Source organism: Podarcis raffonei, chromosome 10 (assembly GCF_027172205.1).
Source record: "Podarcis raffonei isolate rPodRaf1 chromosome 10, rPodRaf1.pri, whole genome shotgun sequence".
Classification (NCBI taxonomy): domain Eukaryota; kingdom Metazoa; phylum Chordata; class Lepidosauria; order Squamata; family Lacertidae; genus Podarcis; species Podarcis raffonei.
In genome coordinates, this window is record NC_070611.1 from 29,198,872 (window position 1) to 29,224,705 (window position 25,834).

Here is a 25,834-nt window from a genome sequence, read left to right on the forward strand (position 1 = left end):
GCCACCGCGCCGCCGGAGCACGATTTCTGTTCTCATCCTGAAGCAAAGTTCTTAACCCGAGGTACTATTTCTGGGTTAGCAGAGTCTGTAACCTGAAGCGTATGTAACCTGAAGCGTATGTAACCCGAGGTACCACTGTACAGATAATCTCAACTGCTCCTCAGCCTTCCACCTGGACAGAGAACATGGACCACCAGTGGCCCATCACCATGTGAAAATCTCAGAGGCATCGTTGTCATCATTGGTTGAAATCACAAACAAACCATGTCAGTGGGGAGAAAAAGCAGTGCATAAACAATAAAAAAATGAAGGCAGTATATGATGAAGTGCTAGCTTCAGAGAACAAAAAACAGGGATTGTTTCCTTCATGTCCTGCTTACAAGTTTCCCAGAAGCATCTGGCTTGCAACTGTGGGAAGCAGAATTCTGGACAAGGCAAACCTTTTCCCTAGCGCTGAGCTGAACATTCTCAGCCAAGAATTTCAGTTCTAAAGGAGAGGTGGGGGAGAGAAGAGAAGTGAAATGGCTCCCCTTTCTTCACCATTTTCATTGCAGCTAGTTTCACAGCAGTGGTTGTGACAAAGAGAGCTTTTCTTAGCACAGGGACCAGCTGGCAGCTGACATTTTCCCCACCAGAAGGACCTGAGAAGCATGTTAGGATATGATGTAGCCTCATTGCCAGTGTACTTTGGGAAAGTGTGTCTGCATGTGGTGAAATGGGCACTTTCCATCCAGTGATAATAATAACTTTCTTTTCAACCACCACCAAATCTGATATTTTAGTTGCATTTTCACCACCCACTTTGATGCCCATGAAACTATTATTTTCATAATGATTAGATTTGAAGTTGGTGGTGGTTCTTCAAGGTTTTCTTTATAGATTTGGATGCCAAATATTTGCCAGAAATTCTATGATATGACACACACACACATATACACACTGTTGTGTATATGGTGTATAATTTATAATTTAATAAGTTAATTTAATTTATCATTTAATGTTTTATTATGTTTTTATATATGTTGGAAGCTGCCCAGAGTGGCTGTGACAACCCAGTCAGATGCACAGGGTACAAATAACAACAATAACATTTTTTATTATTAGCATTGAATATGTATTGTATATTGATTCCTGAAGTTCATATTGCAAATATTCATTTAGGGTGATATTCAAATCTATACTCAGAATAGACCTATTTGAAATAAGTGGGACTATGTTACAAATCATTTTAATCCAATGGGCCTACCCTGAGTATGGCTATCATCTATGAGCTATAAGAACTGTCATTTCACGAACATTTCTTTGCCAACGTTTAGCACAGTTCTAACTTATTTAGCACATTTTTTTTAAAGGAAGGTGCATTGCTAAGCTCTGAGAAAAATATGGATTGCACCTGGAGCTTCTTCTATGAGATCGGCACACCACATACACAACAGTTTAAAGCAATCATTAAAGATTTTGACTGGAGTCATAAATACAGAGAAGTCAATCAATAATTCTAAAATATAGCGTCCTTTTCTTTTATCAGCCAAGGGTGAAACACAGGCACATCCACTGAACATGGCTTTAATTGAATCACAGTTGCTTAAGTGTTCTCAGGAGGTGATAAATTAAAAAGTGTTATGCATGAAGGAAATAGGTTTCCACAAGCTGGAAAAAGCAATAAGGCCTGAACTTGGTAATAAATTGCTGGTTATCCACAAAAACCAAGTTGCTACCAATAAAAATTATCTGTGCACCTTTTTCCAAGAAAATGAAAAAAGAAGGCAAGAAGAACATGTTTGCTTCTGTTCTCAAATTAACAAGGCTATCTATAAAAGAGGCAGAATTATTTTCTGCAAACGAATGTTGCCTTTTCTTATCCTTTGTGTTGTTTACAAGAACACCATTTAAATCAAACACAACAACACCATTTAAATCAAGCCATAATTCGATTCAACTGCTGTTCTTTTTCTGAAGTAATTCTTTGTTTAATGATGGCATTGCTGGCTAAATTGTCTGGCATTTGCTATCCAAATAACACAGTCGGTTACCAGAATCTTTTGACATAAAACAGTAAAACAAATACTAAACTATGTGTTTTTATGTTAAATTTCTGTTTGAGAAGGAAATCAGGACATACATTTCAAGATGAATCAATGCAATAACTAAAGGATCTTCCACACTTTAGTTTGCCCTTCCACTTCCCCCAGGAAAACCTGCAGTTTAATACTGAATTGGAACAAACAGCAATGGGATTTTCCGTGGATTGCTGTTTGTTCCGATTAACACTAAAGAACAGGTTTTCCAGGGAAAAGTGGTGGGGCAAAATCAAAACCACGTGAACCTGTGCCTAGAAAACCATTTGTACCCATGCTTTCTAGGTATGGGACAAGTGGAAGTGTGAATGAGCCCTTATACTGAGCAAAATTGTGTACCAAAATAAACAAATTGGGAGAAATGTGCATGAAAATGCATATGAGATTTGGCTATCCTGTTATGAATAGCATCAGATCTTTCCTCACTTTACATATGGAATCTATGTACTATTTACTTGTTAAATTTGTATACTACCTTTGAACCCAGAAGCCTACTTTTCCTCATGGTCAATGCAGGAGTTGCCTGTATGCTGATGATTTGGAGTGGAGTGAGCAGCTAAAAATTGCAGGAAAATGTCTCAAAACCATTGCCTACTGTAGTGTGCCCCCTCCCCTTCTGGCTTAAAATACAGTGGTACCTCAGGTTACATACGCTTCAGTTTACAGACTCCACTAACCCAGAAATAGTACCTCAGGTTAAGAACTTTGCTTCAGGTTGAGAACAGAAATCATGCTCTGGCGGCATGGCGGCAGCAGGAGGCCCCATTAGCTAAAGTGGTGCCTCAGGTTAAGAACAGTTTCAGATTAAGAACAGACCTCCAGAACGAACTAAGTACGTAACCAGAGGTAGCACTGTAATCATAAGAAAAACCTGGCACTTGGAGTCTTAGGGAAGTTAAACAGAAAAAGGATCTATTTCACAATAAGAATGGTAAACAGAAATATTTTGGGAGTTAGAGACTTTCGAAGAATCAGCAAATGTCACAGACTTTTCAATAAGATGCTAAGTGTACACCTTAGATTTACTTTGGTTACTTAAACTTATCACAGAGATGTTCCAGCTTAGGTTTCAATAACTTGTGGGTTCTGAAATAGGCTGGTACTTTCTGTCAGGCTAGTATTAATCTGCCTATTGTCCTTCTGATTCCCCACCTTTAGAAATCTCACACCTGAGGCTCCTCTATTTGACTCAGCAAGGTTTATTTCTTTTAGCTGGAATTCACCAGAACTCAGTTCCAACACTTCTCAGGTGGGCGCCATTGCCATTATAAGGAGAACAAGAGTGGCATTCATGGTGAGTTCCAGCACCTCTTTTTTCTAGAAAAATAGCACTGTGGCTTGGTATATTGGACCAGGGAGACCAGTGCACACTCCCTTTCTAGCTGGTTTGGGATTCTTCTTCTCTCACTAGGAAATCTATCCCCTTCCTATGGAAGTGGGATTTAAGTAGAGTGTTCCCTCAGAACTCCACTTTTCTTCTCCCAGAATTCAGCTTTCTCATGTCTGTATACCCTTTGAAAGACAATAACCACTGTCTTTCAATCTAGCCCCCAGTTCAGAGACTGCCTTCTCTGGCTGCAAATATCCCCTTAGGGTTATACTGTTTTCCCAGCCCAATGCATGAACAGAGTCCTGTCTCCACCCTCCTTCTGGCTAGCTGTACTTTCCGCCAATCAGAGTGAAGCTCTAGCTCAGCATATTCCACTCTGGTGGAATTCCACCTGCATTGCTTTTTCCTGGACTTTCCATCACACCTGCGCATTTGGAAACTAATGCAAACAACACCATTACCCATATGTGTTAACATGTTCAGACGTAGGAACAGAACAAACCATCTGCTTCTGTAAACGAAGAAACAGTAAAAAAACACACCATAGAAATGCATGAAAGGGTAAGTAGAGCGAACATCCCAGCTCCGCAGTAACACAACATACGGGCAACCCAAGGAACAGTAACAGCAACTCATGGCATACTACAACTCTGGAAAACCACAAGACCACCCACCGTCATCGGCAGTGCTGAGCTTAGCACACATTTTTAAACTGGCAAGCCTCTCCTCATTTCTCAGATGGTAAGCTGGTAATTTGTATTCAGCCCATGCACCTCCCAAAATATTCTTTAAAATGCACATGATCGTATGAGCCTAGAGGAGGAATGGAAGGTGAGGGACTTTAGTTGTTTAAAAAGCAAACAGAAATTATTAAGGTTGTTGTTGTTTTGTAATTGCCTTACCCAACTGAGGACATCTCAGAAGTTCGCTGGTAGTGTGACTGACTGGTTCGTTCTACTTTTATGTTTCCAGGTAAAGTTCAGAGAGGTGTGCATTTCTCATGTAGGGAAAAATATCTAATGCATGCATCTTTGTGGAATTGACTGAATGCCAATAATGGGGGCAAATTCACTGTTGGAAGTCTTAGGTCCCATCCACATGGTACATTTGAAGCTGCATCATACCACTTGGCTTTTCCCAAAACATCTTGAGAACTGAGAATGCTGAGAGTTGTTCTGAAACACCTGTTCCCCTCATGGAGCTACAGTTTTGACAGGGTTTAACAATCAATCCTCCTTTCCCAGAGAACTCTTAGAATTGTAGCTGACAAATCTCTCCACCTTTAATGAACAACAGTTCCTGGGATTCTTTAGGGGAACCCATTACAGTGGTACCTTGGGTTACAGATGCTTCAGGTTACAGACGCTTCAGGTTACAGACTCCGCTAACCCAGAAATAGTACCTTGGGTTAAGAACTTTGCTTCAGGTTGAGAACAGAAATTGTGCTCCGGCAGCGCGGCAGCAGCGGGAGGCCCCATCAGCTAGAGTGGTACCTCAGGTTAAGAACAGACCTCCAGAACGAATTAAGTTCTTAACCAGAGGTACTACTGTACTGTTTAAAGTGGTCTGTTACTGCTTTAAATGTCTATATCAGCAACGTGACATCAGCCAACATGACATTCCTGAGCTAAGTTCAATGTATTAGTGTTAGTGTACAAAGCCCTGAATGACCTAGGATCAGGTTACTAGAAGGAGCACCTTGCCTCCTTATACACCAGTCAGGTCATTGTCATCATGCAGAGAAGCTCTCCTGAGTGTCCCACAGGTGTTTGTTTAGCAGTCAGTGGTGTAGCATGGGTTGCCTGTGTCCGGGGCATGCAGGGGGTGGATGGGAGAGAGAAAAATGGATGGAGTACACATGCACATTCAACTGCCTAGCAGAGATTGCAGCCAGAGAGATACGAAGAGTCGTTCTGTTGTCTGAAGAGGTCACTTCCTGATTTGCAAGAAGAAGCCATTTTTAATGGAGCCCGATGACGGAAGCGCGCAACTGTATTGAGGCAGCACCGAGTGTTGAATTTTTGCACCCCCTAACAATTTTGTGCCTGGGGCAACCACCCCCTGCCCCCCCATGCCACTATTAGCAGCTTCTGCTGGAACTAAAGCTTTCAGAACAGTAGCACTAACCCTTTGGGATACACTTCCTGTTGAAATTAAACAGGCACTTGCAAATCCTGATCTGTTCCATTGTTTGCTGAAAACATTTTTGTTCTGTCAGGAGTGTTTAGAGAACGCACTTAATTGAATTCCTTGTTGGATCACTTGATCCTGTCCATTTGCAAAATGAAATGTGACTGTAGATTTTGCTTTAATTTGGGGGAACACTTCCACAATATTTTATTATAATGAGCTGCTGGTTTAGAAATGCCTTTATAAGTAAAAGTGAATATTCACATGTAATGGCGTCAAGGTAGCAGTCACCTTTCCTGTATTTGTGCATTTGGTTCTTCCTATCAAATTTCAAGTCACGTTGACACCACTTTGGATTCATAACCAGTTCAATATAAGCTTCAACATTTCTACACTACCACTACCTCCACAAGTCTTAAAAGCTTGAAAAACCTCTGATATGACAGCATGGGCACTGCCAAAACACGTCTTGTTTTAGTTATTCCATACCAGGACTAGATGTAGGTTTGATGAGGCCCTAAGCTACTGAAGGTAATGGGGCCCTTTATATGCCCAGCTGTCCTTTGTCAACAACAAATTGTCACTGTTTTCTTTGTTGAATATATGCTATATGGTAATTTATGGACCTAACAGGTATCTAAAGCCATTTGCACATAACAAAATATGTATTTTATCAAAGTAATAGTTGAACTGAAATACAATGAAGAAGTATATTAATAGTGAAATAATTATTAAGCTCCAACATAAAATGATTTTTTATTCATAACAAACTTAATAATGCAAACACATTGGCATTACATCATAGGAGCCTACACAGCACAAAACACTGTTGCTGTATGTAGGTTTTATTTGTTTTTTATCTTGTATTTTGGAAATGTACATCCAGTTATTTTTCCTTTAATTTTTTTTAAGGCCCACAAGAGAAGTAGGACCCTATGCCAGGCATCCTCATCCTCGGCCCTCCAGATGTTTTGAAACTACAATTCCCATTATCCCTGACCACTGGTCCTGCTAGCTAGGGATCATGGGAGTTGTAGGCCAAAAACATCAGGAGGGCCGAAGTTGAGGAAGCCTGCCCTAAGCTATAGCTTGTTTAGGTTATACGTAAATCTGGCACTGTTCCATACTACATGCACCAAATTCAAAACTTTACCCATTTCCTTCGTCCTGCAGTATATAATTCCCATAAAATGCTTGGCAGGTTAAACCAAGCTATTATTATCCTAGAATTATCAATGTCTCTTAGCACATTAAAGCCACAGACAATTGCAGAGTTTTCCCCCTTCCTTATCTGTTGGATCTGTCCCTCCTATCAAAATACACAAAGCTCTTGTTTATTTGTTATCATTAATATTTTTTGCTAGGACACCAGTCTCGCCCCGTCTCTTTCCCATGCATGTATGTTTCTAAGCAGGGCAGTATGGATGCTCATCAGACATCCAATATACATTGTAGACCATTTCTAACACTAAAAAATGTAATTAAGATAATGCTAATGACTTTATCAGATTTTTTTTCTTTTTAAGTATTTGAATGAAGTCATGGAATTTGGCTCATAGCAAGAGATCTCTCTATACACTTTTTATTTATGACTTGCTTTCCACCTACGCTGACACAGCTGGGAATTTACAACGGCACCAAAAGCATTACAAGTAGTAACCTCAGAAATTCCACATTTTTATCGGGCTGCATTATTATGGAACGTTTGTCATGCAGCCCAAACGCTGTCAGTTCTGTAAGTGATTTACGGCAACATCTGAAGGAGAAAAAAAATGAAGCAAAAAACACGGGGGAAGGGATAGAAACTCATCCCTGTATTGGACCCTACTGCTTCAGAAGATATTCCTGCCACATCACATTGAGGAACACACAGAACTAGAAAACGCAGCATGCTTACAAGTGCATATCAGGAAAATGTGGCTGAAGAGGTCTAAAAGCAAAGCCCATCTTATGCCTATCTACCCAACAAATTCATTGAGACTTGCTCCAGAATCACAAGTATAGGATTGTGGCTTTAGAAATGTCACACACTAGTTGTATAAAACATCTGTTGAGGGAAATATATTGATTTTAGGTCCTCCCTGAAAAGTACACACAAAAAAGATGCAGCCTAGGGTAATTATTTAACAGGTGGGGCTCAATGAGCACACTGGTTTAATTTTTGATAATATACAGATGCACACAAATCAAAGCAGCAACAAAAAAAATGAAGCAGTGTCTAAGCAGTGTCCATTAAAGCTGGTGAAATTCTAGGTTGCATCCACCGAAGTATAATGTCCAGATCAAGGGAAGTAATAGTTCCACTCTTTGCTGCCCTAGTTAGACCTCACCTGAGTACTGTGTCCTGTTCTGGGTGCCACAATGTAAGAAATGTTAAGTTGTGAGTGAACATATCAGACGACACAGCGATTCTTCAAACAGCTCTTGTTTATTCACAGGCCCAAACAGAACTCAACTGAAGGGTTCAGTCAGCCTGCTTATATAGAGCTCCACTACAACGTAACTGTAACAATTTTCTAAAACTATCCAATCACTGAACGTCACTTTCGATCCCTTATTTGCATAACTATCTACAGTATCCCCCTACGGGCCCAGAGTGAGAACTTCAGTACATAACAAGAAGGATATTGACAACCTGGAAAGTGTACAGAGGAGGTCGAAGAAGATAATAAAAGGTCTGGAGACAAAGCCTTATGAGGAATGGTTGAGGAATGTTTAGCTGGGAGAAGACTGAGAGGTGATATTAAAGCCATCTTCAAGTATCCGAAGGGGATTCAAATCGTAAGAAAAGAGCTTCTGATGAAACATTCTGTCGTTTCAAACTCATGTCTTATCACCTGCACTACACCTGTATGAATATCAAGCCACAAACTTTATTTTATATCTGCGTCAGAAGGAAAAATAGCATAACATAGCTCTGTGTTCCATGAGCGCAGAGTGTCAAGGTCAACTGTTTAGCCTCTTTCTAACTAATAAAACTCAGATGCCAGAAACTGTGTGTGGAAGCAAACTAAAAATATATTTTTGCAATGTTTCTACCTCCAAAAATGAATGTGTGACAACATGTACTCTGGAACTGGTTCCTCCATACAGGCACATATCAGAATGAAGGGTGCCTTGTGAAGAAATCATAGTTCTTCCTTTCAAAATGTGCACAAACAGTGTATTTGTCCAGAGTCAGCCTTCACAGCCAACACAAGCGGCAAATGTTTTTTTACTCAGGAATTCCATCTGTAAGACATCTTAAGAGGTCCTCAGTGTCCAGCAATTGGGAGTTGACAATTGAAATTGGAGCTCCTTTATTAGCTGAAAAGTGTTGCAATATGCTTAACAGCATGATACACTTAAGCACCATTAAGGCCCATTGATGTTAATAGGAGATTTAAGTACAGTATATGCCTATTTGCTCTACTTAAAATCAATGGAAATCAGAAGTGCCCAACTTTGGGTAGACTGGGCCTTCTGACAAGATGTAAAGCCATAATACGAAAAGCAGAATTTTACACTTGTTCGGGTCCCACCCTCCTCTATTTTGGCTTGGTGTCAATTCTTTCTCCTCTTTTCTGGAATTTCCTAGGATTGGAAAGCCAACTTGTTGAAAGCCCTCTTCTAGGAAGAAGAGGAAAAGAATCCAAAAGTCTGCCTATCTGTGCACATCTCACCATGCAGATCTTTAGCTCTTTAGTCTAACTCATGGGTAGGCAAACTAAGGCCCAATCGCCTTCTAAATCCGGCCCACGGATGGTCCAGGAATCAGCGTGTTTTTACATGAGTAGAATGTGTCCTTTTATTTAAAATGCGTCTCTGGGTTATTTGTGGGGCATAGGAATTCATTCATCCCCCCCAAAAAAAATATAGCCCGGTCCCCCACAAGCTCTGAGGGACAGTGGACCGGCCCCCTGCTGAAAAAGTTTGCTGACCCCTGGTCTAACTGTCTATAAAATTAAACTCTGATCTGTCATTAGTGTAATTCTAGACAGAAGTATTGAAAATTGTTGAGTATGAGCATCCGATGAATAATGAGCTTACTCTTAGGAAAGTGAGCATAGGATTGCAGCACTAACAAGCAAATCTAATTTAGGGTTTCTTACATTACTGTCTCGGAGCTGTGTGTCTTAACCCTGGAAAAATTAATTTCTCCCAAAACACCGTTAATTATCCCCAAATGCTGATATCAGTGTCTGCCACCACATAACCACATCTGGCAACAATGAAGACAAATTAACAATAACAGTCAGAAAACCTGGCAATTTGATAAACAAAAGCATGAAAAATCCATTCTGTACAGTTAGACCACCGGTGACTGAAGATGGATTAGCTTCCTGTCTCCAATGCTAGGGCTGAAATTAAAGAGGGAAATTACACTGCAATCTGGATGCCAGGTTCCTGGATGGGGAGAAAAAGAGAGCGCTTTGACTTCACTGGGAGGGGCAATGGGGAGGGGAAAGGACCTTTTGCTCCAGACTTACTCTCTGAAAGATGCAGCCTACAGAGTTCTGTTCCAACAGCTGCTTTCAATTAAGCTTTAAAAAGTCTGACAACTATATAAATTTGCACCTTCAAAGTGAAGGGATTTTTTATTTTTTATTTAAAAAGAGACTCATAATATTAGCCTACAGGGAGCCACATGGGTCTGAGCACATTGTTGAGATTCACAACTTTCAGGAGCCCTCGAGTAATGAAAACAGATGAGGGTAAATTAGGCTTTCAATACCTTGATATACATTTCTTACCACTCCACCATTTTTGCTTAAAAATGGTGTGGTTGCAGGGTTCCCCCACTTAAAACCTGGTCTAGATGAATTGTACCATTTAACTGAAGAATACTTAAATATGTATCTTTAAGACAATAGGGAATTATGTGCTTCCTCCATAAGTTGGCCTCCAATTCCTATCAACTGCAGCTACCATGGTCAATGGTCGAAAATTGTAGTTCAGCAGTATCTGGCGACCACAGGTTAGCCACCTCCACTTTACTTTAGAGTAATACATGGATAACCTCCACTTAATATAGGGCTGCAAATACAATGGCTTCTCTGTAATATATGAACTTTGCACATGCAGGGAGAGTAGAGAACGTTTTCAAGTAAGCCCTCTACTGTGTGCATATTTGGAGGTGATGAAAATTGTATCACACACCCTGAAAAATATTTGAGTCCCCCTTAACGCATTATACACAGGGACGCGGGTGGCACTGTGGTCTAAACCACTGAGCCTAGGGCTTGCTGATCAGAAGGTCGGCAGTTCGAATCCCCGCGACGGGGTGAGCTCCCGTTGCTCGGTCCCAGCTTCTGCCAACCTAGCAGTTTGAAAGCACGTCAAAGTAGATAAATAGGTACCACTCCGGCGGGAAGGTAAACAGTGTTTCTGTGCGCTGCTCTGGTTTGCCTGAAGCGGCTTAATCATGCTGGCCACATGACCTGGAAAAACTGTCTGTGGACAAACGTTGGCTCCCTCGGCCAGTAAAGCGAGATGAGCGCTGCAAGCCCAAAGTCGTTTGCGACTGGACTTAATTGTCAGGGGTCCTTTACCTTTACCGCATTATACCCAATCATTTTTAACAATATACTGAGTGCGGGTGGTCAAATCCACAGGCATAGGATGTGGGATATCTGGCTTGGCAATGCTATATGAGCAAAGAACCTTGAGCTTGTAGTCTCAGGATGATCATGCCAGCAGTGTTAATGTGGCTGCAAAACACAATTTTAGGTTGCATTAACAGAACCATCGTTTCCAAGACTCAAAAAGTAATAGTTCCAGCCAGACCTCGTCTGGAATACTGCATAAAGTTCTGGTCACAGCATTTTGAGGATATGGACAAATTGGAAAAGGTTCAGAGGAAGGCAACAATGCTAGTCAGTGGTTGTAGGAAGTAACTTAAGTCTCTAGAGTAGCACCGAGGAATCTCTGGCCTGCAGGCCAAATGAAGGCCTTGTTTGGTCCATGAGGTTGCTTAGGCCAAACCATGCTCACCTGTCCTGCATGATCTCAATGGGGGACAAGTAAAGACGCAGCTCCCTACCAAAAGGGACCAGCTGACCATCATCACCTTCAAAACCCTGTGCTTTCGCCCTTTCGGTTTGTGGAAAGGTACTTTCCCCAAAGGTATTGGGACCTGTGATTTTTAACTTGTAACCTGGAATGCACTGTGGACATCAAAACTGTTCTGGGTCTTCCCAAACTGGGAAGCATTGAAACGGCAAATGTGATTCAACATAAGCAAGTGCTAAGGGAAGTACATCAGGGCAAAACAGTCTAACTTTCCATATACAGTGGTACCTTGTGTTGCATAACCTCCAGGTTCGGGTTACGGGTATACTTCCAGGTTTTGCCGCTCATGCATGTGCAGAAGCACTCTATTGCGCTGTGCATGCGTGCAGAAATGGCGCCTCTAGTTACGGATTTTTCAGGGTGCGCATGGCACCCCGGAATGAATTAAATCTGTAACCAGAGGTACCACTGTAGCTTTGGAGTCTGAACTGACAGTGACTGATGGTGAAAGTGTTAGGATATGTGCAGTGTAGCCCCACCACAAGTACTTTGCCCATCAGAGTGTTTTGGCTCAAACAGAGCAGGGTGGCTTTTGCTGTTTTCGAGTGAGGATACGTAAGAAGTAATGTTCCCAGTTACTTCTTTACAATTAGAAGACTTCATCAGCTGTAAGCTTTGTTCCGTTCCTAGGTAGGTAACCTTCTGAAAGTGTTATGAAAATACTTTATTGGGGTATGTTTTCATAAAGCAGGGTTAACAGACTGTTGAATTACTTGGTAAACAGGGTTTTAAACTATTTTTCGATCTTTGGCAAAAAAATAATAATTGGACATTGATACATTTTGAGAGATGATTTTGTTTGGGAAACTGAAATGGTAAAATAACAAGCATAAAATGATTAACTCATATTCGTTTGGGAATGTTTTCCAGTGGCACGCAATCAAAGATTCAAACAAATCAAACATGTCTGCCTTAAGGAATGCATCACATGTGGATGGGCTGTTCCTTTGCATGTGCAAAGCTCTACATACAACTTGGAATTAGGCCAATGTATGGTGGGTTTGAATATGCTGTTGCTCATTTCGCTCTGCAGAGCTGTGATGCACATTGGCGAAGCTGCCTAAATCAAAAGTAGCAGCTCAAGTAAAATAATGAACACTATCTTGCAAAGGAGACTCACAAGTGCCTTTGTTCAGATGCCAAATATTCTGCTATGGGCGCTTATGCACTGTACTGCAGACAAATTGGTGAAAAGATGGTTGGAGGAGGGAAACGACTTTTTCATTTCTCTGAACATAAAAAGCCGGCTGTATTTTTCTTTTTATTACAGTGCTTCAAGTGCACAAGGCAGCCCAATGTATTAAAAAGTGATATGGAAATATGACCATTTTACCTGCTTACAACTTTGGAATGACCATTAAATGCACGCACACACACACACACACACACACACACACACCCCTTGGAAACAAAACATGTACATATGTTGGTATTCCTTTAGAACACTTTAGCACCCATTTCAACAAAATGAAATCTGTCTTAGTAACAAATGCATAGTTATTATTCACACCGTTAATTTACAAAAAGGTACCATTCAGTTAAAACAAAGCTATAAAATTATTAGAAATATATTCTATAAGGAATGTATAATCTGCATAAAAATGTATAATGTTTTGGCAATAAAACTGCATCTGTATAAAAAAAATGTATTTCTTTCTTTCTTTTTGAATCATAGCCCTAATAAAAAACAAGTATGGAGTGTCTTCTTTCCTCTCCTTTTTTAAATAATGTCCACTTTGAGGTAGTATATTCCTTTGGTTCATAAATCAGCTTGCAGGGTAGAGGGGGAGCTATGTATCCAACTCAGAGAACCGAAAAGCAGAAGTCCTAAAATTTTCAGCAGCCTGTTTGTATATACAATTGCCACTGTCCCCTTCATGAAACGTCCGGTCTTTTCTGTTATCATCCTCAGACTCTGAGTCAAAATTCAATGATTCATGAGGATGACTTTGAGAAGCTCTTGGCTGCCAAATTGAAGGCTGCCTACAACTTGAGAAGGAATCAAGCTGGTGTCTCCATATAGGTTTCCCAAACGTTCCTGAAAGACACACAAGAGAGAAAATATGTTTGTCAACTGCTCTCCATTAAGAAGGGACAAAAGGCCAAACCACAGACCAGTGAAATGTTCTTAAATCAGATTCACCTTTCTACCTCTGCCTTTTGACACAGTTAAATGTTGAAGTTAGTGACAAGATGCATTTTTAAAATAGTCAGCTCCCTGAGTTTAGCCAGAGGCGGTATACATGTGGCTGCAGATTTTCATTCAACACTGTCGCCAGCAGGTTGGGGAATTCTGTGTGCAAATGGGTGCTGAATGCTGAATTTCCCAACCCAATGTTGAAATAATAATAATAATTTATTATTTGCACCCCGCCCATCTGGCGGGGTTTCCCCAGCCACTCTGGGCGGCTTCCACAAAGACCAAAAATACACTAATAATGGAGACTGCATGCCCATGATTCACATTTATTTGCTTTTTCAAAGCTATTTTAACCACTGAAAGCATACCCATGAAAGTGCCGCTTGTAGTAAGAGGAGGCAGCTCTTGATTTCTGCTCAATTCACATGCATCCAAATTCAGATGCAAGCTTCTTGTTCCACTGTCTTCACGCTGAGTGTAAGCAGAGGGGAGCAATTTACTGCTTGGAGGGTGTATTCCAGAAATGCTGATATACTGGTCAAAAGGATCTTCAGGCGGGTGGGGATAGGGGTAGCATTCCTTTTCCTTCAAGCAGCTTGAGTCATACAGGTCCGCACACACAGTCCTTTGCTCTGGATTGCAGTCTTAAACAAACACCATAAGCAAAAAAACAAGGTTGGGTTAGCTTCGCTAAGCAAAAGAGAGCCTTCAAAAAGAGACAATGAAATGCAGCAAACTATTTTATATATACATATGGAATGAAGATTACCTGCGTGGTATACATCAAACATATCTGGGCCACATATATTGCTTTTCAAATATATACTTCCTGAAGTTCCCAGATAATGACATAAGAATGGATCTGTTACAGCTTCCAAGTCATTTTCGCTGCAGTTATCTGTATGACAAATTCCTTCAAAAGAGAAATGGTGTATAGGTCAGGATCCCTTTAACAGTTATATATGAATACATATTATAAAAAAGCTATGCAGTGAATAATTTTTTATTGATTTCAAAGCAATATTATTTTGAGGTACAGTGGTACCTCAGGTTACATACGCTTTAGGTTACATACGCTTCAGGTTACAGACTCTGCTAACCCAGAAATAGTGCTTCAGGTTAAGAACTTTGCTTCAGGATGAGAACCGAAATTGTGCTCCGGTGGTGCGGCAGCAGCAGGAGGCCCCATTAGCTAAAGTGGTGCTTCAGGTTAAGAACAGTTTCAGGTTAAGTACGGACCTCCAGAACGAATTAAGTACTTAACCCGAGGTACCACTGTACTCGTTTTTTTCTTTATTAAGTGTATTTAGAGTCCACCCTTCACCCAAAGGTCCCAGATATCATACTAATTTGAGAACTTAATGAGATTTTTCAGAGTTAGTGGTTTCCAGTGTTAAGAGTTGTGCACCCTTAACATCCAGTTCCCCAGAGTCTATTTAGATGGTGTAGCACTGACCACGCTGTGGGACATCTCAGCTTTCTGTAAAAATGCCCCTAAATTCTAGAAGCAGCTTGTCAAAGGTATGGAAAAGCTGCTGCTTGGGCAGCATGGCAGCGGAGAGGATCTCCTAACAACATTCGTTATAAAGAACTGACTGTGCAGCCCTCTAGATCACAGTCATTCGCAGGGTCACTGTCATAATGTTCCTTGTCAAGTTAGGTGCACTTATTCTGGCACAAGATTTCCTCAACAGCGAGAGCTAGAACAAGGGTGGGGAATCTGTGGCCCACAAGCTGTTGTCCCATCATCTCTGATCATTAGTTGAGGCTGATGGGAGTTGCAAGATGATGATGATGATGATTTACAGTAATACCTCTGCGAATGTCCGCCTTGTCTAGCGTCCATTCCAGTGAATGTCCGCAGCAAACCCGGACGTACCAGAATGGGTTACTTCCGGGTTTGCCGCTTGAGCATGTGCAGAAGTTCTAAACTGCGCTTCGCGCAGACCACACCATGCATGCGCGCAGATGTGGCGCTTTGCCCTGTGTCCTTTTCGGTTAGCGGCCGGGGCTCCGGAACGGATCCCAGCTGCAAAACGAGGTACAACTGTATTGTTTATACCCTGCCCATCTGGCTGGGTTTCCCTGGCCACGCTGGGCAGCTCCCAACAGAATATTAAAAACACGATAAAACATTAAACATTAAAAACTTCCCTAAACAGGGTTGCCTTCAGATGCCTGTGGCCCCCCCACCTCTGATCTACAGCGTTAAGTAGGGCACAAAATACGGCTGCCACACCAAGTCCTTCTGTTGCATCCCACAGAAAGAACCAGTGGATACAGACTTTGCCTTCTGGATATGGAAGACTTGGGAAAGTACTAACTTGGAAAAAAAGCACCTCTGCTTGATGCTGGGGAATGGGGCAAAACAGAACTTATCCTGTCAAGACAGAAAGGGCTCAGCTGACTCTCTTGCTGAAAACACTTGGTAGCATTTGGATCACTACTGTATTGATGTCCTTGGCCAGTGGTTGAAAAGCATAGCTCCAGGTGGAAAATAAAATGAAATAAAATGCACAAGAAAAATCTCCAATCCATCTCCTGGAAGCACTCTTCAGCAGGATAAAAATGTATGAATTTGCATCTGTATACACCGGTGATCTACTACTGAATGCTAAAAGATGGCAAGTGTTTTGATATTCCAATACCCTTTAAGGGACCATAGCCATTGTTGACAATTTTCTCATCAACAGAGTCTATCTGTCGAAGAAGCTACCCTCCATGAATTAAGGACAATAGTGACTGGATCTCTAGCTTTCGGATGGTACACTTCAACATTTTGAATGCTTACCGCCGCTGTCTCTTTGTTGTAAGAAATATCCTCCCATGGATGAGGATGAAGATACAAAATGATGTTGACTTCCATTCTCCAATGACCCATATCCATCTTGCCTTTCAGCTAGAGTTCCCTGGGATGACAGATAGCTTGGAATATCAGCAGGCAGATTTGTCTCATCTGCGATTTAAGCAAACACACGGAGCTATCAGCATCGAGATTCTTTGCTGCATTTTAAGGCTAATGAGCAACAGAGGGATGTATTTGAAAAGCTATTCGCTCTTCTGAATCGGAGTCAAGAGACTCAAATAAGCCTGGAAGAAAAACTTCTGTAGGTTAACCACAAACATATTTCAGTCTGCTCTTCCGGTGCCAAGTTTCAGTTTACACACCTGTGTTTGTGATGCTGCAATCTTCATTTCTCCTTCTTGTGTGGTATATGATGACCACCCACACGAGGGAAGTGCCCACCACGCAGCACACCACAGCTATGATCACAACGCCCACAGTGGCCCATCCATCATCGTCCAAAGACGGGGCAGCGTTCTGAGGAGAGTCACAGGTTGGCGTGGGAATTACGCTGAGGCGGATGTTGCCTCTCTCTGTCCCAAGAGTATTAGACATTTCGCACGTGTACTTCCCAGCGTCTTCAAAATCTGTGTCCACAATGATGAGCAACTGGTTTCCTGCTGCAAAGAAATGTCTCTCAGTCACCATCAGAGTGCTGTCGTCTTTGGTCCAGTTAAGCCGAGGCGGGGGGCTACCACCGGCGATGCACTGCAAGACGGCCGTTTCCCCTTTCGTCACCGTCCGGTCCAGCAAAGGCCTCAAAAATGAGGGCGTTTCTGAAGGAAAGAGGGGGAGCAGTAAATATATGAATGTTACCAAGAATGAATCTTTATTTGCGTCAGCCATCAGCAAAAAAACAACAATATGATATACAAAGAATAGAAAGAAAAAGTCAATTATATAAAATACATTTTAGGGTTTTGAATCAATAGTCAAATAGTGGATCTTATTCTGATTGCCCCAGCTAAAAACCTTGCAACCTTTGCTGTCACCTGCTCATCTTGATCTGCCAAGAGAAAGGACACTGTGGCAGTGGCTGGGTGACCCAGAAGGGACAATAAAAGAGGGGTGATAATCTCATTCCTCAAGTCTTTATAAAGAGTGCAAGCCAGAAGGGCATGCGCCACCAATTCAGTACTGCCATCTCCGCAAGGACATAAGCGTTTTTCGTGTGGAATCTGTTGGAATTGTCCCTCAAGTACAGCCAAGGGCAATACATTCAATCTTGCGAGAGTAAAAGCACGTCTGTATTTCAGAATTGCTAGGTTATGCAGATAGGGTGCCAGAGAGTCGAAATGGGAAGGTGGAAAATAGTCATACCATGGGCAAAATTTCCTTATTGTGGCCAGGTTGTTCTGACGCTCAATATCATTTAGGCGCTGACAAATTAGACTGTTTGCTTTACTAAAACCCAAAGTGAGTAGCTGTTGTGGTGATAAACCACAAGTGAAGTTTTTGACAGACAATTTTAGTCCAGGCGCTCCTGTGACAATCTTGCAGCACTAGGGATATTAGACTGGGGGGGAGGGATTTAAGTCCAAGTCCAAAAATATCTCTAAAGCTTTAATCATGTTACCAGCAAGCAAAGACAAAGGGGCACCCCCAGTGTTCAGTTGGCAATCACATTTTATCTTACCTAACACTGTTAATGTTGCATTAGCAGAGATGCTCCCAGCAGTGTTCTGAGCTGTGCAGCTGTAGACACCAGTATCTTCGATTTTGACATCCACTATAAAGAAGACATCGTCCTCAGGCATCACGTGCATGCGTCTCTTACGTGCTGCGGGAAAGTCAGTGCCGCCATCTTTCTGCCAAGCGATCTGGGGCACCGGGTGACCGACTGCAGCACATTCCAGCCGTGCCATCGCCCCTGCACGGATGGTGAGGTCCATGGGCATCTTGGTAAATGAAGGAAGCACTACAAAAAACACAAAAGATGCAAAGAGATACAAGTGAGCTTTCTTATTAGATAGCATAAACCACAGTTTTCAGTATGCCCATACAATGTAAGTGGAATCGGTGTCACCATTGATTCATGGATAATTGTTTCCCCTGCTCTCTACCAGCTCAACTGGGTCTAGATTTTTTAATGCCCAACTCCGAAGGAAACATCTGCAAGCTGCTTTTGAAATAAGGACTGATTTCAGGGAAGAACATACAGAAGAAGAAGAGAAGAGTTTGGATTTGATATCCCGCTTTGTCACTACCCGAAGGAGCCTCAAAGCGGCTAACAATCTCCTTTCCCTTCCTCCCCGACAACAAACACTCTGTGAGGTGAGTGGGGCTGAAAGACTTCAGAGAAGTGTGACTAGCCCAAGGTCACCCAGCAGCTGCATGTGGAGGAGCGGAGACGCGAACCCGGTTCCCCAGATTACGAGTCTACCGCTCTTAACCACTACACCACACTGGCTCTCATACAGGGCAATCATTTCCTCATCCCAAGCACTAGCAGCATAACATTACGAAGTGGCTGCTTGCTATGCTATCAATTCCGTTGCTGATTCTCTAGTTTATTTGGGGATAGATGAACCTGTCAATATCAGTTTCTCTCAGTGTGCCTTGTTTCTTCATCATATTTTTTTTATTTAAAAAAATGTCTGCATGAAAATCTGTATTCAATTCCTGCCGATATTCACAATTTGCATTCATACTGTGATTTGAGGCACCACAAAATTTGTAGATGTGCATATTTTGAATGATTGCTGCCTCCTGGTTTACACATTAATTCTGGCAGTGTGAGCTGTGTGAATTTCTCCCCCACGATACTGTATTTCATTTTACTTGAATATTTGACTGAATGGTCTCTTTAACTGGGTATATCTTGGATGGCAATTCTTTGAATCTTTGATGAACCAAATGCAGTCTACTTTATATAAATAATTTCTAAAGAATCAAATGAGGTTGAACAAGTTGTGACATACACAACTCGGGAAAACATATATATGAATTAATCTTATTTCAGACAGACCGTATTCATTCACATTTCACTCCAAGGTTAATTCTGAGACAACTTTGTTGGATATAACCTACTGAATCCCAGATATATATATATATGGTTTTGGTGCATTCAAATATAATGTGCTTTCACATTTGTTCCCCATGCGTCCAGAGAAGGCAGCCAACAGCATCTCAACTTCCAGTATCCAAATATTTCGGGTGATGCCTTTTGGATTACATATCATATGATTTTTGTTTAATATACAGTTAATCTCAAGATGCTTACTGTTCACTGTGAGTTTAGCTTTGACAGAGTAGGATGAGCCAAAGTGATTTGAAATAACACACTGATATTTCCCCTCGTTGCTGAATTCCACATTGCGCAGCCTAAGAATGGTGGTATATTCCATCACTTCACCGCCCTGTGCCCTGAGATGTGCGTAATTCTCCATTTCAGCATCATGCAGCAATTCATTGTCCTTCTTCCAAGCAAAAGTCATCGGGGAATCGCTGCTGCTGGCGGCTGAACATATAAAACTTAAATTGGAACCTTTGATTGCTGACTGAGTTTCAGGCTGTACAGTTATCTGTGGCTTCGGAAAATCATCTGTGAATATAAGAGCAAAGGGGGGGGGGGAGAAACGAATTGCAATAAGCTCAGAGACGAAAGTGAGAGACCAGACTAGACCTTTAATTATAGGTTTGGAAGAATCAAGTACTTAAAAGAGATATGATGCAGATTTCCAATCAGCAGTCTAAATCATGGATGGCGAACCTTTGACTCTAACTCCCATCATCCCTGACCATTTGCTATGGTGGCTGGAGCCTGATGGGAGTTGCAATCCAACATCATCTGCAGGGCCACAGGGTCCCTCATCCCTGTTCTAAATGAGGGAGTACTCTTGAGGGAGGTTCTTTTACCAATAGCTGGGGAAGCAGGTGACGCTAAACCACTGAGCCTCTTGGGCTTGCCAATCGGAAGATTGGCAGTTGAATCCCCGCGACAGGATGAGCTCCCGTCGTTGCTCTGTCCCAGCTTCTGCCAACCTAGCAGTTCGAAAGCACACCAGTGCAAGTAGATAAATAGGTACCACTGTGATGAAGATAAACGGCGTTTCCATGTGCTCTAGCTCCTGTCACGGTGTTCCGTTGCACCAGAAGTGGTTTAGTCATGCTGGCCACATGACCCAGAAAGCTGTCTGCGGACAAACGCCAACCAACAGCATCTGGTGGAACACTAGTTCTGCATCTCAGGTCTACAGAGTAACTTTGTTTGTACTTGAGTTCATCTCAGAAACTGTGTCCGCCAAAGGCACCATCGTTTCCCAAATAAGGAAGCAGCACACATACACAAATGGATCCTCTGTTTCTTGTCTACAGAAAGAGGACGTTGCTGGATTGGCTGGGGCAAGCAAGCTCAGGCCTCCCATTCCCTCTGATGTTTGGCCATGCTGCTTTCGCATGTGGTTGGGGGTAGATGGGGCTAAGAGAAGATAAACAGGGCTCTACTGAATCCCATCGGGAAATTGTTGTACTCCGAAAACTATAACGTTTTGACCAATCAACTAATGTTTAACATTTCACTCATGAAGCAGAAGTACATTCCAACTGCAATTCTCTATGCATTTATCTGGCAGCTGAGTCCTACTGAACTCAATAGAGCTTGTTTCTAAATAGCCTAAGATTGTGCTGCCAGTTTCCACTGCTTGTCAGCTATTGGCTTAGCCACTGTCAAGGGAGTAAGAGGTGGCATGTTAAAAATCAGGTTCCTGGCCTGGTGTAAAATTTCATTGCTTATAATCGCAGCAACTTCCATATTGCCTTTTCACCTTTTGGGTTGTGCAGCTTTGGCCCAGGGAATACCAGCTGACAACTTCTATTGCATAACCATATGGTGATCATACACAACAATGGATCAGCAAGATTATTTTATATTTTAAATCTCATTTTCACCTTCTTCTTCTTTTGAAAAAAAAATGCCTTTAGGTCTAAAATTTATCATCTTTTGATAGCTGGGAGAAGTACAAATTACATCAATTTCGAATTATAAGGACAAAGGAACCGGTAAGCACACAATTTCATTTTGTTAAAATGCCCCGTTTCTGTTTCCTCGGTTTCCTTTCTTCCCAGAACTTTAACCTGGCATGTTGAATTAGCTTCTAAAACCACATACACACAGAGAGAGTTGTTTTCATTAAATTTAGAAAGACATGTGGTATTTTTCTCCTGCTGAGCAATCATTTTAATGAATGCAAGGATGAATATTTAAATTACTGTCATTCAGCTGCAAGATCTGAGAATTAAGGAGCACAATTCTTCTTGACTGAAAATATATCTTTAAGCAACATTTCCCACTGAAACATTAACGTGATAACTAGGCTATGGAGATCAAAAAGTGTTTATTCAATTCAATTAATTTGTTTAGTCCATTAAAGAAACCAAATTTTTGTCCAGTTCTTGGTATATGCTGCAAAGAAAGTTTAATTCAAACAGCAACTCTCTCAATTAGACATGAGGGATTTATTTTAAAAGTTATTAAGAAGCCGTATTGCAAAGATGCTATAGCATATATATTTGTAATGTACTGCATTTTGGGGCTTCCCAGTTGAATGCTTGTAACATTGGTTCAGCTGAAAGCATGTCTCTTTCTTGTAGAAGTGATTTTTTGTGGCTTAATTTCCCATCTCTAATAATGGGGTCAATTATGCTTTTGGACCTACAGTTTCATTAGTTATATTTTACAGCTCTTCAGAGCAAGCCATGGTAGGTTTGTCTTTTTACAAAAGCTGCATTTCTGCTGCCCGTTATGCATTCATAAATCATTTTCTTTTAATGCCAGTGTTAACTGTGTACAAAACTCCAGCCCAAGTTTGCTTAGGGCCACCAACTATGGCCATTAACTGTGGCTATGAAAGAACACTTTTGACAGTGGTTCAATGAGCAGCACATTCATGAGCAGCACAAAAATAACAGAAATTCTAGACCTGAACCTTCCTGCTATTCAGTACTGGTGTGTTTTTCACTGTAAGAAAGATAAACCAGAGTTAACCCCTCAAAAATCCACAATGCATGGCAGATTGTTTGCTCTTTCTGGTCAGTTCCTGTTACCACAGGCTCCCTGCTTCTTTAAAACATGCTCACATTTCATTGGCTGTCAGGGTTGGACAACCTCCCTCCCTTCCATTGTGAACCGAGAGATGCAAAGATATTCTCACTGTGAGTGAGGTGATACAGCTGCCCTCCAATAGGTCTAATGAGGAAAGTGCCCACATCATTAGGGCTGGGCGATATATCGTCCAAAATCAGTTTGAAGTCCATATTAGGATATCCGTTTCATAATTTTTGACCTGGCGATATATCGCGAATCATGATGCGTGTGCTATGCCAAAAACGTAACTTGAGAAAAACCATGAAGACAGGCAATGTCTCCACATAAAGGTAAAGGTAAAGGGACCCCTTACCATTAGGTCCACTTGTGACCGACTGGGGTTGTAGCACTCATCTCGCTATATTGGCCGAAGGAGCCGGCATACAGCTTCCAGGTCATGTGGCCAGCATGACTAAGCCGCTGCTGGCGAACCAGAGCAGCGCACGGAAACGCTGTTTACCTTCCTGCCAGGTATTTATCTACTTTATTTATCTATTTATCTACTTTATTTATCTACTTGCACTTTGACGTGCTTTCGAACTGCTAGGTTGGCAGGAGCAGGGACCGAGCAACAGGAGCTCACCCCGTCGCGGGGATTCGAACCGCCGACCTTCTGATTGGCAAGTCCTAGGCTCTGTGGTTTAACCCACAGCGCCACCCACATAATTCCATCCTTATTTCAGACACTGTGCTATATCAGTATATTGTGACGTTTAGCTGGTGATATATCAACAATGCTGAAAACGAGATACTGCCCAACCCTACACATTGTTTTGTGGTCCAATCTCTTTCTACTCTCTTAGAAATGAAACTATGCCCAAACAAAATTGATCGTGGAAAAGACATTGGAATTCCCTAATTTTGGGGGTGGTGGGTGGAATAATTGTGCTGAGTTGCAAACACAGAAAAGTGAGTCTGTGAGAAAATATTTCCCTAAAGACCATGAGCTCAATAGAACTTCCTGGGCAGCTGCTAACATGCTGGTCAAAATAGAACGGATGGCTTTGTCCCACCTCTGACTCTTCTCTTAAGGAGGTGGGAGCCAGGAATGCTGGAGCTTTGCTAGAGCTCTCAAATGTTCTTAGATGTAGGAGTGCACAAAGGCCATAAAAATGAAATATTGTGCTTAAAGATGACTATGTGGATTTTGTATGTTAACAAAACTCCTGAAGAACGTCTTAACCTCTGCACAATGAAGGTGCTATTCATATTAAACATATTCCTGCATTTTTGCATTTAAGAACACTAAGCATGCATCTGTCTAAACATTTCACAGCATGCCCAAATATTTAGAACAATGCTTACCTAAGTGGCATTCACATTTTAAGCCTAGCAGCATATATGCATTTGCCACCACAAACAACTGAGCCTTCCTTTGTACACAATATGCAACTATGCAGTACACAAAACTTAATCCTAAACTGTCGTCCCCCATCTGAAATAAAACCACAAACTTGAAATAATTGCAGTGCAGAGCTCATGAACAGTGGAGGGGGGGGGAGTATTTTAAACAAACAAACAAAACTATTAACCCTCACAGTTCAGGTAATATAGCTAAAGCTGTTTAAATCTGCCCTGAAACAATAATCTAGACGTCAATGAAAAAGGATTAAAAAAAACAACAACCTTACCACACACAAAATCTTCTAGGCTGACAGCAAGCACATTCCTCCCTTTTAGTATCTGAGGGTGGGCACAAGTGGCATTGACGAAAGCCTGGAAATTGTTGTCCATCAGCCATTCGGGTAGCCATTTCAGCTGGCAGTCGCACAAAAGGCTAGATGTGTTTAGGTACCTATAAAACAAAACAGGAGCAGATTCCATTCATAGGAAGCAGAACTTCACAGCTTCCAGAGCAGGAAAGCAGTATTAAATCAAACTCGAAGATAAGTTAAGCACCAAAACTGATCACAAAAATCAACAGCGTTGCACTGATTTATTTATTCCGTTTGCAGCCTGGCCGGTCTCAACATCTCAGGGAAGGTTCATAGATAGGTGGGATTCATGGGCTATCAGGTGTGCATGTGTTGGAGGGAACATATTACAGGCTTCTTCCTCATTCTGGTCTAACACATACATAAGAACTGAGTGTGTCAGTGTGTACAAGCCTCCTGCCTCACTCCTAACCTACCCAGATGTGCTACAAAGCCAGCACAGAAGGATTAACTTTTTATACGAACATAGAAAGCTGCCTTATACAGAAGCAGACTATTGGTCGATCTAGTTTGTATACGGCTGTATACCTGAAGGAGCGTCTCCACCCCCATCGTTCAGCCTGGACACTGAGGTCCAGCTCCAAGGGCCTTCTGGCAGTTCCCTCATTGCAAGAAGTGAGGTTACAGGGAACCAGACAGAGGACCTTCTTGGTAGTGGCACCTGCCCTGTGGAATGCCCTTCCATCAGATGTCAAGGAAAAAAGCAGCTATCTTATTTTTAAAAGACATCTGAAGGCAGCCCTGTTTAGGGAAGTTTTTAATATTTGATGCTGTATTGTTTTTAACACTTGATTGGGAGCCGCCCAGAGTGAAACTCAGCCAGATGGGCGGGGTATAAACAATAAATTTTTATTGTTGTTGTTGTTTATTATTGTCCGCACTGAATGGCAGTAGCTCCCCAAGGTTTCAGACAGATGCCAGGGATTTAACCTGGGATCTTCTGCATGCAAGGCAGATATTTTATGGCCCTTTCCCTATACTTAGAGGAAAATGAGGGGGACAGAAACAAAACCTTCCCATACCTTACCTCACTGAGCTAAATCCTGTACTGGCTCCCTGGTATCAGAACCAGGGTGGAGGAGGAGGAAATGACTTAAAGAAGCAGAGCCCAACGTGATTAAGGGTTTGGTTTTGCATCATGTACATGCAGCTGAACAGGCAAGTGTCTAGTATAGTCAGTGCCGGATTTACGTATAAGCTAAACAAGCTATAGCTTAGGCCCCCACTCTCTTGGGCCCCCCCAAAAAAAATTAAAGAGAAAAAAAACTGGATGTACATTCCAAAATATAAGATAAAAAACAAATAAAATAAAACCTACATACAGCAACAGTGTTTTTGTTGTGTAGGCTCCTATGATGTAAGTAATGGGCCCTGCCTGCTAGCCTGTTCCCTAAAATATCACTGGTTTGTTCCTTTCTATATATAGGGTGCCTACATTCTGCATGTGCAAATGGCTTTAG

General features: G+C 41.8%; 1 protein-coding gene across 1 annotated transcript in view; it reads right to left on the minus strand.

Moving 5' to 3' along the window:
* Nucleotides 1–12,837: 12,837 nt before the first annotated feature.
* The window catches only part of LRIG3 (leucine rich repeats and immunoglobulin like domains 3), a 53,317-nt gene continuing 40,320 nt past the window's right edge, over nt 12,838–25,834 (minus strand). Inside the window, exons 12-19 of the mRNA XM_053405262.1 lie at nt 24,291–24,454; nt 19,798–20,118; nt 18,211–18,492; nt 16,898–17,350; nt 16,521–16,685; nt 14,499–14,642; nt 14,098–14,373; nt 12,838–13,627 (exon numbers count right to left, since the gene is read on the minus strand). Of these exons, the coding sequence (XP_053261237.1) occupies nt 13,380–13,627; nt 14,098–14,373; nt 14,499–14,642; nt 16,521–16,685; nt 16,898–17,350; nt 18,211–18,492; nt 19,798–20,118; nt 24,291–24,454 (2,053 nt within the window). The 3' untranslated portion in view covers nt 12,838–13,379. The remainder of the gene's footprint in view (nt 13,628–14,097; nt 14,374–14,498; nt 14,643–16,520; nt 16,686–16,897; nt 17,351–18,210; nt 18,493–19,797; nt 20,119–24,290; nt 24,455–25,834) is intronic.